We start from the raw sequence: 12,924 nt of genomic DNA, 5'->3' as shown, positions 1-12,924 counted from the left end.
AGCACGCGGGCTTTGGAGACAGATGGGCTGCCCTCACGGCCCTGCCGGGCACACCTGTGAGCCCAGCTCTTCCCTGGAACCCGGCACACTTCTACTCCACGTGCAGCCGAGGCTGGGAGAGGGGTGACCTCAGAGGATCCTGATGTCTGGCAGGCATTCGTGCTACACCATTGTCTCTTATGGATGAACGAGGCAACCATATTTTTCCTGCTTAGTTCTGCCTTTTCCTCTCTCCTCTAGCTTCCCTTGCCACTGGGCCAGCCTGGGTCTTCAGTAGGTTTTGCCTGAAAAAGTATCATCACCCCTCCTTGGTCACCTGACCTTCAGGCTGTGCTCTACTCTACACATGCCAGACTTAGCTAGGGGATCTTTGTGTTTAAAAAATAATTTCCTTTTCAATTTAGAAATGGATGGTGTGTGTACTCAGGAAAAACAAGAAGAAACAAAATAGCAAAAATTAAACAATAAAACAGGTGGATGGCAAGAAGTATGTCTTCCACTGTTTGAATCACTATCCCTTTACTACCCGTTACTCTGTTGCCAGTGTCTTCTTAGTGCAGTCTACTACTAGAGTGGTTTTATCCACCATTCAGTTTGTGTCCAGACACACCGCATGCCCAGTTCGCATCAGCAGAAGCCACTCTACCGGTGGAGCTGTGTCTCCCTTTGAACCATGGCCAGGCACTGGTCTGAAGGCTGTAGGTGGGTTGACCCATTTCTTCCTGCTCATACCACCACTTCCATTTTAGGAATGCCAGATCTGAGGCGCAGAGAGGCCACGATCCTCAGGCCCGGGTTGCCCGTCCACGCCTGTGTCGGTGTGCGTGCTTAAGCACCCCCTCAAGCTTCTTGAGTAACGATATGAAACTATTTCTATACACATGAATCAAGTCCAGTTGTCTCCCAGTACTTACAGAGGTTGGCTCCAGCCTTCCTCGAAGATGCCCAGATGTGCCTTGCGGAAAATGCCGTCGTATTCACAGAGAACCAACACGCATCTCTTGTGTATTTTATATCACCTCTAGATTGCTTGTCATACCCAGTACAGTAATGACATGTAAGAAAATATGCAAATAGCTGTTATTCTGTATGGTTTAGGAAATGATAGCCACTTTTTTTTGTCCACTTTTTACTGCCCAATTTTCTGTCAAATTCTTCTGAATCTGAGGAGGTGGGACCTGCAGAGACCAAGGGCCAAGACTGCTTCTATCCATTTGAAAGGCAGTGTCTACAGCCAATGGGAGACAACTAGTATACACAGAAGGGCCCCATGGCACATGGAAACCCAGGTAGCATTGTTCAGCCTTGCCCTGCCGGCTCTGCAGCAGTGGCAAAGCATTACAGATGTGTCAGCACTGGACCACGTCTTCCCTTCTATGCACAGAAGGATCCTGAGGCCACTGAAGGGATTACTAACGTGATGGTGACACTGGAAATTATCTTACTTGCACAAGCTACTCTCCTCTCTTGCATCAGAAACCTGACCCAGCCCAAGTTAGCTGGGCTGTGGGCCTGGTCTGCCCCGTCGGAGGAATGAGGGTGGGTGAGCAGGGAAGCAGGAGTAACTGCAGGGCCCTTGGAAGCTCTTGTCTTCACACCACTCTCAGAGGGAGGCGAGGTGTGCGTCTGGACAGGGCAGCTCGGCCGGATTGCCACATGGGTGTGTTTCGCGCAGGGGACCTCTGCCTGCTTGTCACAGGAGCGTGTGCACAGTTTCAGCCCAGAGTGATCCTCCTCCGGGGAACAGGGCGGCCTCATCGCCTCTCCAGCCTCCCGAGGAACGCACGCTTGGTCCACATGCTCTTATTGATCGTTGGTGTGTCTGCATGAGGAAGTGTGGTTACACATCGCAGTGGGGAATCTGACGCAGAGTGAGGGAACACAGAAGAGCTGTGATGATGAAGGCGCTCACCACCCGAGATGACAGAGAGGTGACACTCAGGAGGCCGTCTCTTGAATAGAACAGGGTGCCAGCAAGGAGCCCCCTGTTCCCTGCTTGGCCAGTCAGGGGTGTTCGTGAATCACTGTCCTGTTTGGCCAGTTGGGATCAGGACTGCTTTGAGCAGTGTGTGTGCGTGTGTGCGTGTACACATACACGCGTGCTAGAAGGGGAGGAAGCCTGCCTTTTGAGTCTCATTTAGTGGCTGTTTTACTCCACTTAATGATGCTATAGCAAAATGGCAGACACTGGGTAGTTTATAATATAGAATAGATACATGTAACTTAACAAATCTGGATTCTGGGAGGTCCAGGAGCAAGGTGCCAGAACCTAGTGAGGGCGTTCCTGCCACACCGCCCCACAGCAGAAGGCAGGAGGCAGGAACGGACCGAAGCAAGATGACAAGAGGAGGCCAAACTCGAGTCTGTGACAGAGATACTCTTCCGATAACGAACCTACAGGCGCAGTAACAACATTAATCACCTCCCAACATGGTTACCTTGGGGGTTAATTTTGAGACACCTGCATTTGGGGGAGCACGTTCAAACCATAGCACAGAGTTATGGAAAAATGACAAGTGTTGAATCACCCGAGCAGATGGCGCCAGCATAGGTGGATGCAGGCGTTCACACACTTGTCTAATTATCTGCCTTGTCAAGAGTGGGTGCACCCTGTCTTCTACCATTTTGAACACCTCTTGCCTAGTGCCCAGAACCCCACTAAGCACTCAATAAATACATAATCATTGAGGCATAGCACTCCTTTCCTCATACAGTGCGTGTACTCGCTAGATCCAAGGCAGTAGAAGTACATCTCCTCGGTTAATCCTATTTCCCCTCCCTCCCTCCCTCCCTCCCTCCCTCTTTTGTTCCCTCCCTCCCTTTCTTCCTTCCCCCCTTGGATGCCTCTTGTCCAAATGTTCTGGCTTTGTTTTCATCTCTGTGGGCTTCATGACCTGTCAGGCATCCTCCATATGGTGACAAAGACTGTCCCCAGCAACGCAAGCTTACACCCAGTCAGCCTTCCCCCCTTCCTCGTGTTTCCAGTGAAGCCCCAGGGCTGCTTCTAATTGGCCTGGTTGAGACCTTGAGCCTCACTCGTTAGGGCCAGATTAACATAATGTCTGCAAATTAGGCAAGCCTGGGTCTCATGCCCATCCCAGGATTGGGGGTGGTGTCAGATTCTCATGGACCCCAGGAATAGTGGAGGGGGATTTTTTTTGGGGGGGGATGTTAGGAAATCAGGAAACTGTTACTGGAGACCTAGATGATCCCAGACTATGAACAATAGATGTCTTCTGGTGGGGCCGCTGGAGTAGGATGCAGCCACGGCTCCAGTGGTCACCGCATGCTCCTCTGTGTACACCGCTCCTCTGTCTGGTTTGGCTCTGGCTCCCCCTGGGCTCAGTGCTCACGCCCACCCACTTCCAAGTCTGTTCATGCTGACAACTGCTCTTCTGTCATGGGCCAATGTCGGTGTCACCTCCTCCAGGATGCCTTCCTGTGGAATTGTGCTCTCCCCTTCCTCAGAGTGGTCGTTACAGTATAGGATAATCACTTGTAGAACCGACTGTGGCCCTACGTCAGGGTAGAGACTCCATATGTCATCCATACTGAAACATTGCAATACTGCAGTATCGTAATACTGTACCATTTTCTGGCATATCACCTAATAATATTACTGCTCGATAAATATTTGATGATTGTGTTAGGGATGTCCTCAACCCCAAGACAGAATCACAAGATCCAAGGTGGTAGAACTGAATCTCCTTCATTTTACTCTTTGTCTCCATCTTTTTTCCCTTTGCCCCCCTGACCATCTATCCACCCTTCACTATGCATTCACCCCTCTACCTGTCTGTCCACTCAACCATCCATTCAACTGTATCCATCAGTCCACTGCTCTGTCGCCCCATTCATCCAGCCAAGCATTCATTCACTCAGACATGCAAATAAACATCCATAGTTGCTGGCTGCCAGTCTCTGCCCTATGATTATGAATGAGGTCCTAGCCCTTGGGACTGTGCATTTTAGTGGGTTAAGCTAGTCTATGAACATGAATGATTAAGGAAATTAAGATGGAAATTAAGTTGTATGGGCCACACGGGTAGTCAGACTGAAATTCTCAGATGTCTAGGCTGTGCCTGTGGAGTAGAGAGGCACCTGTAGATTGATTTGTTGAGAAGTTGTTTCCTAACAACTGACCTTTATTGTGCCCCAGTGTGTTTCTCCGTTGATGCTGTCAGCATTTGGATTCTGTCTATTGGCTTTTGCACTTAAATGTGGGTCTGCAGGACAGTGCGTCTGACACTTACCCGTATTAGGATCGGGGAACGTTGGGATGATGTGAAGCGTGAGTCCACGGCGAAGGGCAGAAAGTCCAGAACAGACAAGCTTAGGAGTCAAAAGCAGTGTTCCCGCCTCCATGCTGCCTGGCTTCCCCTGTGAATAAGGAATGAATACACATCATTTGCTAGCCTTTTTTCCTCTCCTTTCCTTCTCTTTCCTTTTGTTGTCGTTTTGTTTGTGCTTGCTAGACTGGTGCTCTACTACTTGAGTCATTCCCCCAGTCCTTTTTCACTTTAGTTATTTTTCAAATAAAATTTCACATTTCCCCCTGGATCCTTCTACTTATTATGGCCCTCCTATTTACACTCTGTGTAGGTAGGCTGACAGGCATATACCACGATACCTAGGCATTGATGAAGGCAAGGCCTTGCTAACGTTTAGCTCGGGTTGGACTTGAACTGTGATCCTCTTGCTGTGTTTCAGGCACAGGCAGCCCGAGTTATTCACAGGTTCTACATGTACGGATTCTACTAACCACACGTTGAAAATAGCCAGAAAACAACCATGCCTGGGCTGAACATGTACAGACCTTTTCCTTGTCCCTTTTGTCCTCTAAAGAGTACAGTACAAAAATGACTTATTGCATTACTTACATCGTATTAGGTATTCTAAGTCAGGGAGAGAAGAGTTGAAGTATAGAGAAGACATTTTTAGGTTATATGGAAATACCATGCTGTTTTATATAAAGAACTTGAGCATTTGCAGATTTTAGTATTGGTGGGGGGTCTTGGAACCAATCCTCCATAAATACCAAAGCATAACTGTAATTAAATAAAGGAAACATCTAGAGGTTTCTGGTATAAATAAACTCATTTCAGAGAGACCCCCTCATTGTTGGCAGCGGTCTATCGTATCACCCTGGGTGACACATTTGTCCTTGTGCCCTGCAATCAGTGGGATCAACAAGAGTGTGGTCCCTTAAGTCCCCAGAGTTGTGTTTTCCAAGAAAGGAATTCTTGGGACACACCCCTCTGCCCTGGGAAGTTTGGCTTGCTGTAGAATAGGATGAGTGCTCTGTGGTTCAAGAGGAGTGAAAGAAAACAAGCAAAGTGGGGAATAGTGAAGAGGGCCAAGGCAAATGTAGGAGGTGAGAACACCCAGCTGGAACACTGCCCTTGAGTGACGGGGTGGATTTGCTGGTAGATGACTGGACAGTAAGACTGAGATACAGATAGAAGCACTCTTTCTTTCACTGCACTACCTACCGCAGGTAACACACTGCTGATTGACGTAAGCACACGTGGAGCTGAAGTAGTAAAGGTGGATGTGGCAGGAATCCTTGAACTCAGAAAGGGTGGGATCTAGAAATGAACAGCAGCATCTGGCGCGGAGGGAAAGAAACAGGCATGTCTGCCAATGCGGAGGGACAGAGGGAAAGGTGAGAATGTGAAGGTAAAGTAGACAGACCAGAGCAGATGCGGAGGGAGAACTCTGAGAACTAGGTTATCTGCTTTGGCTACCTAGAAGCCTGCAGTCATTCTTTTGGCCACTAGATGTCGAGGATGCACTGGTGCAGCACGTTTTCTGGTTCACTGAGTTGTTCGTACAGGGGCTTAGGGAAACTGGGTTACAGAAGGGATGAAACCAGCAAGGAGAGGTTCCTAGGGCTGCCTGACTCTCAGAGCTGTGTTCTCCACAAGCAAGGAATTTTGGGAACACACTGAGTCTGTCCTGGGAAGCTGGGCTTGATGGAGAATGGGATGAATAGGGGCAGGAGAATAACTGCACGTGAGCCAAAATGTGCAGAAGACAGAGAAGAGCTCTTTCTACCAAGACCCATGAGGAAAAGGTGACTGCATTTTGGATTTGTGTGCTGTTTTGCAACTCTGGGAGGTTTTCAGTATGAAGTATCTGTCTTGAACTTTTCCCTTGTTAGAACAATAGCCAACTTTTGTCCCGGAAGTAGAATAGAAAAGCCAAATTTATAGGGTTCTTTCTATAGCCAAGGAGTGTATCCCACAGGGCATAGAATATCTGTTAGATTATGTAATACTATGCCTTTTGCTGACAGGTCTATTTGTAGGCCCACATACTTAACTGGGGAAGTTGTTTTTATGGAAGATGTTATTTGTAAGAAGGATGTTCCCTAAGGAAGCCGGATGAGTATATGGGGAGGATCTTTCTCACTAATAGGGTGGGAAAATACGGGGTCACCACTCCACAGGGCTAGAGAGCCAAGCCTTCCACCCCCTCTGGGCTATAGCATTTACCCTTTGTAATTTTCTCCTTATCAGCTCATGCCTGATGCTTAGTAGGGACTTGCTAAAGCTGCTAGTAATGATAATCATCATTATTTCCAGTATTCAGAGTGTGTGCTGGGAAGAGGGCAGGGACAAATACACTGCAGGACCGGGAGAGACGCGGTAAGGCTGGGAGAGACAGGGTAGTTGAGACTCGTGTGTCCCCAGGTCATGAAAACCTACCACATGTACCACGCGGAGAGCATCAGCGCAGAGAGCAAGCTGAAGGAGGCCGAGAAGCAGGAGGAGAAGCAGTTCAACAAGTCGGGAGAGCTCAGCATGAACTTGCTCCGGCATGAGGACCGGCCCCAGCGCCGCAGCTCTGTGAAGAAGATTGAGAAGATGAAGGAGAAGGTGAGTGTGGGGTCCCCACGTGGGGCATACAGAGGGGAAGAGCGGGCCTTTAGATGACACCCTCCCCCTTTGCGTGAGGTTGATGTCTTGAAGCAGGCAGGCTGGCGACAGTCCTGCGAGGATTGGTCAGGCCTGGCCAGGACTCAGCCTCCAGAGCACACAGCACCCAGCTGACAGGAAGCGGAACTGTGATGGGACGGGTGCCCAGCGAGCGAGAGTCATCAGGAATCAGTGCAGGTCAGGGCTTGTTTCAGAAGACAGTTTGGTGGCTGGGGACAAGGACAAGGGCCGAATGGAACTTGGCGTGTTCCAGCAAGAGAGACAACACTGGGGTAAATCGCGGAGGGCACGCTTTGGGCAGGACTATTCTGGGCGCTGCAGACCCAACGGTAACAAGCAGGGCAGTTCTAGTCCCTGACTTCATCGTTCCCTGGAGGGAGACACGGATGGGCTGACAGTCCACCCGTATATGAAGAGGTGGTGGGAAGGGCTTAGGAAGAAACACCGAGTAGGCAAGGACGCAGGGGACATTTTAGAGAAGTGTGTCACTTGAGACGAAGCTCTCAACAGTTGCAGTGGAGAAGATTACGGACCTCCTCGCGGGATGGCTCAGCTCTGATGCCCGCTCTTTCTCCTTCCAGAGACAGGCCAAGTATTCGGAGAACAAGCTGAAGTGCACAAAGGCCCGCAATGACTACCTGCTCAACCTGGCAGCCACCAACGCTGCCATCAGCAAATACTACATCCACGATGTCTCCGATCTCATCGATGTGAGTACTTTGGGGAGCTGGGGGCGGGGGGTGGTGGAGGTGCGGGCCTTGGTCTTTGGCTGGCAGTGGGGGTGCTCAGGCTTTTGGAGCCTCACTGGAGCAGAAGAGCAGGAAGTGTTGGAAGCTGGGCCAACCTCCTGGTTGCTACGTCCACGGGTGGGAGGTGGGCTTTGCTGGACCCTGTCACTTGTCTTGGCCAGTCACTTATTCAGTGTCAGCTTCCTACGTCTCCCGTGCATCAGGGCCTTTGCTGCGTGTGGGGGGGTCACAGGGGATCACAATACACAGTACCCTGGGGACCTCCCAGGACGGTAATGAAGGTGTTCATACAGTTAGCACCCCTGGGTCCAGCCAGCCGGGCACACAGCATGGGAAAGAAGATGATGACGCCCGTCAGCCCCGTGTAGGGAAGTTGGCAGGTAGCTCGCACAGAGGGTGAACACGGACTCAGCAGTGCCAGTTGTGCAGGGCTCGCGAGAGGGCACCAGGCTCGGAGGAGGGATCCTGTGGGGGTCAGGCCTGGGGAGGGCCTCTCTGTCCACTCTGTTGGAGCTGCAGCTCTCTTTCACCTCTGCTTCCTGAGCAGGTGGGAGATCCCAGCCTGGAGATGCTTATTTAGCTTAAGGTTTGGTACTGGTTGCTCTGGCCCTGATATGTGCTATTCTGGAATTGGAGGGGGGGGGGTGGTCACTTCTTTTCCCTGGCTGTAGAGGGGATCCATCATCACCAGTCAAGCTTTGGGGGAACCTCCATAGCCAGGCTTTGAGTATGGAGAAGACCAAGGGTGGCTTCCAGAGGAAGGGACTTACAAACCAAATGCCAAAGGAAGAACATTGGTGGCAGAAGGGGTACACGTGTGACATCTTGGAGATGAAAAAGATGGTGGTGAATTTGGGCAGCCAAGTGAAGCTCTGCTATGCCCCAAGTCTCAGCCCTCTGCCCCCCGCACCCCACCCCGCTCTCTTTAAAGGCTTTGGTGTGGTTTGTGTGGTAGTCAGGATTGCATAGTGCTCTAAGGTGAGCACAAGTCGCTGTCCTGGCTCTCATCCTTACCCTGCTATTGTTGCCTCTCCCCAAGTGCTGTGACTTGGGCTTTCACGCCAGCCTGGCGCGCACCTTCCGGACCTACCTCTCCGCTGAATACAACCTGGAAACCTCTCGTCACGAGGGGCTGGATGTCATTGAGAACGCAGTAGACAACCTGGACTCCCGGAGCGACAAGCACACGGTCATGGATATGTGCAACCAAGTGTTCTGCCCCCCGCTCAAGTTCGAGTTCCAGCCTCACATGGGGGATGAGGTAAGTTTCCTGCCGGAGCTCGTGCGTGTGGCTGTGTCTTAGTGGGGTTTCTGTGGCTGTAACAAAGTGCCCTAGGCTGCGTTGCTTAGAAAGAACAGAGGTTTCTTTAGCTCACACTTCTGGGAACTGGGAAGTCCCCAGTGCACAGTGCCAGCGTCTGGGAGGAGCCTTCGTGGCACATCATCCGGTACCTCAGAGCACCGCATGGTATGACAGCAAGTGTGTGAACTTGGGCCTCTGCCCACAAGGCTACCAATGCCATCATGGGGCCCATCCTGATGAGCTTATCTGATTCTGATCGCCTCCCAGAGGCCCCACATCCAGATACCGTTACACGTGGCTTTAGGGGTTACATTTCTTATGTGTGACATCTGTGTCCGTGCTTTCCCATGGAGGTAGGGCATGGATGGGAGGAGGACAGTAGTCCTGGGTGCACTTCGGGGTCCCCGGGGCCGGTTCTGGGTTCAGAGCCTCTCCAGCGGGAGAACCACCACTGATAGCTTCGTTTTGCTGACTGGGGTCCCCCCGCCCCCGCCTATAGAACTGCAGGGCCGTAGCTTCCTAGGCATCCCTCCCCAGCACGTGAGGTGGAGGCCCAGGGAACCCATGGTCTTGTGGCAAGAGTCTGTTCTTCCTTGGCTACCTCACACTACTATGGGCTGGTCACCACGGTGGCCGCTCCCACCACACCTTTGCCAGGATCCTGCCGCCTCCAGTGCTGTAAGCCCTGGACACACCGGACAGCTGAGTTTCCTTCAGGGCCTGTGCTGCTCAGTGTCTTACTGTAGCCTGAAAATGACAAGAACACAGCATGAGAAGACATGATATCACTCTCCCCGGAACAGTACCGTGGGTTCCACAAGATCTCTGATGCAGATATCTTCCCGAGATGTTCCAAATCCTTCCTCCCTCTGGGAGTTGAGAGCGCCCAAACCAACAGGGTAGCAGAGCCAGCTAGCCCCTGCATCCCCGTGGGAGCACAGCTGGGCCATCCCCGCATCGATGCAGGGCGGGGAGGGGGGGGCAGAGGCATCTTCAAAGATGGCACGCGGTGTGGCCTCTGGATGACTCTGTCCTGCTTCATTTGCAGCTGAGAGACTTTCTGCAGAGCACTGCAGCTGCTCCTAGCAGACTCCTCTGTGCTCATGTCTGCCCTGTGATCCACCACCTAGCCCTGAAAATGCTAGTCCAAGACTGCCTCTGGTGACGGTGAAGTTGAGTTGGCCAGTCAGTGATGACAAAGCCCAACTTGGTCAACAGAGCTCTGCTGGTCCTTGTGATTCTTTGCTGTGTTCCTAGAAGAGTGAGACTCTAAAGCATACCAGCTAGCCCTGCCTACAAATAGTTGCAGATTCCTGGACAAAAGCTGTAGGAAAATAGTACGGTCCAGTATCCACGGAGACTAGCTCCGGGAACCCCTCCATGGATACCCAAATCGGAAGAAGCTCAAGTACCCTCTATAAAGTGGCACAGCGTCTACATGTCACCCATACTTTACCTTATGTCTAGACTACTTAAAATACCTAATAGTAAGTAAATGCCTCAGCAGTAGTTATTATACTGTATTGTTTAGGGGATAATGAGGAAAAAGTCTGTACATATTCACCATATTTCCCCATGTATATTTTCTACCCCTGGTTGGTTGAATGTGTGATGTGGAGCCCACAGATAGCCAACTGGGCTTTTTCTCAGCCCTTCTCCTCCTTCCCCTCGTCCATCAGCCTGTGCTGACTGTAATAGTCATGCTTGCCTCTCTTAACACATCTCCCAGTTCCTCTCCCAGTTCCTCGCCCCTCCCTCCCTCCGTCCCTCCCTCCCTCCCTCCCTCCCTCCCTCCAAATGGCAACCCTCCTGCCTCAGCCTTCTGAATGTGGGAATTACAGACATGAACCACTGCACCTGGGTCAAGCGCTTGCTTTCTTTCTACAACTTCCTGCCTTGAATTTAATGAATCCGTATCACTTGATGAGAGTATGTTAAATCTCTTTGTAAACCCGTAATTGTGGCCCAGACGAAGAAGATAATGGCCGGGAGGCCACCTCTGGCCGCAGCAAGGTGGTCTCTGGACTAGGAAGGGCCTGGCTCCCATCTGGCCACACATAAGCGGAGCGCCCCGGGACAGGTCAGCTAGCCGTGCTGAGCCTTCCTCCTTGGCTGCGGAGAGGATGTCAGTGGCGGCCTCTGTCCTGGTCCGGGAAGGCGAGGCAGCCACGGGCCGGCGCAGTTACAGCCGCTTTCTTCCGGCAGGTGTGCCAGGTCAGCGCACAGCAGCCGGTGCAGATGGAGCTGCTCATGCGGTACCACCAGCTGCAGTCCAGACTGGCCACACTCAAGATAGAGAATGAGGAGGTGAGTGAGGGCTGGCGCGTGGCCTGGCGCGTCCCGGGGAGCCCAGGCGTGAAAGGACCGGCCGTCTAGAGGATGGGAGCTTGTACGGCTGCAAAGCACTACCCACACGAGCACCTCTGAAGGCCTCAGGGGTGCTCATGAGACATTAAAGCGGATGGGAAACAGAGAGGAAGGAAGGCTTTGTTTAGAACGATCCTAACTAGGGTAAGCTGCTATCTGTGTGTGCGTCTGCGTGTTTACAGGCAGAGAGAAAAGCGTTACCAGTGGTTAAGTGGCGTGGAGTGCCTGGTGGTGTCTCTCCATTTCTCTGCACTTGTTTCTTTCCCTTCCTGTTTTCTGCCACGAGTATCTGTTTTTAACATCAGAAGTCAGAGTAGGTATTTTAAAACGACATCATGAAATCAATGACCCAGAGCACCCTGATGATGTCAGGGAGTGTGAGAGTCAAGCCCCTCCTCCCCCCGCCTGCCCGGGCAGCTGGGTGACCCAGCATCACCCCCAGGTAGGGTGGATCTGTTGTGACATGAACTGAAGGTGCCAGGCCATGGTCCCTGGAGAGGGGCATCAGGGTAAGAGGCGTACCCACCCAGGGTCCTGGGCAGGTTTATCTCGAGAAACACGGTTGTGGAGGAAGGTGGGAAGATAGGATCTCTGCCTTCAGGTCCTGGGCAGAGACAGCAGGTTTGCCTGGCACCTCCACAAACCACAGAGCGAGTTCAAATGTGACATTGACTGCTGCTCAGGATGCTACAAATCAAAGTAGGCCTGTGGAGCATTACGTGGAGAAAAACAGGTATTTATTCTTTCTTTAAAGGATCCTAAATCGTCTGTGTGGAACAATATATGTGTAATAATGTTAATGAATTCAAACTGGGAGGAGGACGAGGCAAACATTCCATTCTGTGGGCTGGTAGAGGACATGAATATACTTAGATTGATTCCCTAGCTTCCTGTTACTCTATGTTAACAAGAATTGCTTTATCCAGTCAACAAGTATTCATTCAAGTAATATCTACCAGGTCCTTATTGAGCACATACTATGCGCTAAGCATTGTTATTCAGAATAATTGGAACACAACAACACAGTACTTCCTGTCCTGCAGCTTATACTCTATAGAGAAAAAGGCAGACATTAAAACATAAAAGCAAACCAACTGATGAATGAGTATGGAAACAAATAGTGAAAGACACTATGTGGAGACATGAGGGGGCCCCCTACACTATTTGTAGGCAATATTTCAGCTGAGGTCTGGGACATTGAGTGGCAGTGAATTTTACAACAAATATAGATTTCTTTTCTTTTTTTATGATCACTTTTGCAATGACTCCCCGCCCCCCCATGAAAGTATAGGATCTGCCGTTCAGACATTATTCGGCAGAGGAGTACGGTGAGGCCGAAGTTCCTGTGCCCTGTTTTGTAGCCTTTGTGGTTACATGGGCAGGGCTTCTGGTCTATTCCAGGAGAGACTCTGGAGTCATAAACTAACAGCTCGTGCCTTGGCGACTGTCTTTGGAGTCATTTCAGATGGCTCTGGCGGGAGTCAGAGAGCAGATGATTGGAGAATTCATTCAGGGATGATCTCTGCCACCGTTATGCGGACTTTGTCCCCTCCCTTGCCTGTAT

General features: G+C 51.1%; 1 protein-coding gene across 4 annotated transcripts in view; it reads left to right on the top strand.

The window, feature by feature from the left end:
• The window catches only part of Srgap3 (SLIT-ROBO Rho GTPase activating protein 3), a 173,089-nt gene that overhangs the window by 118,887 nt on the left and 41,278 nt on the right, over positions 1-12,924 (top strand). For all 4 annotated transcript variants that reach the window (XR_007212395.1, XM_048356205.1, XM_048356206.1 and 1 more), the window contains exons 5-8: positions 6,696-6,881; positions 7,523-7,651; positions 8,730-8,951; positions 11,199-11,300. Coding sequence is in view for 3 of the 4 variants with exons in the window: in XM_048356205.1 (XP_048212162.1) it covers positions 6,696-6,881; positions 7,523-7,651; positions 8,730-8,951; positions 11,199-11,300 (639 nt within the window). In the remaining variant the exon portion in view is untranslated. The remainder of the gene's footprint in view (positions 1-6,695; positions 6,882-7,522; positions 7,652-8,729; positions 8,952-11,198; positions 11,301-12,924) is intronic.

The sequence above is a fragment of the Perognathus longimembris genome, chromosome 10 (assembly GCF_023159225.1).
Source record: "Perognathus longimembris pacificus isolate PPM17 chromosome 10, ASM2315922v1, whole genome shotgun sequence".
NCBI lineage: Eukaryota > Metazoa > Chordata > Mammalia > Rodentia > Heteromyidae > Perognathus > Perognathus longimembris.
Note: the sequence above shows the minus strand (reverse complement) of the source record. Positions and strands in the feature narration are given on the sequence as shown.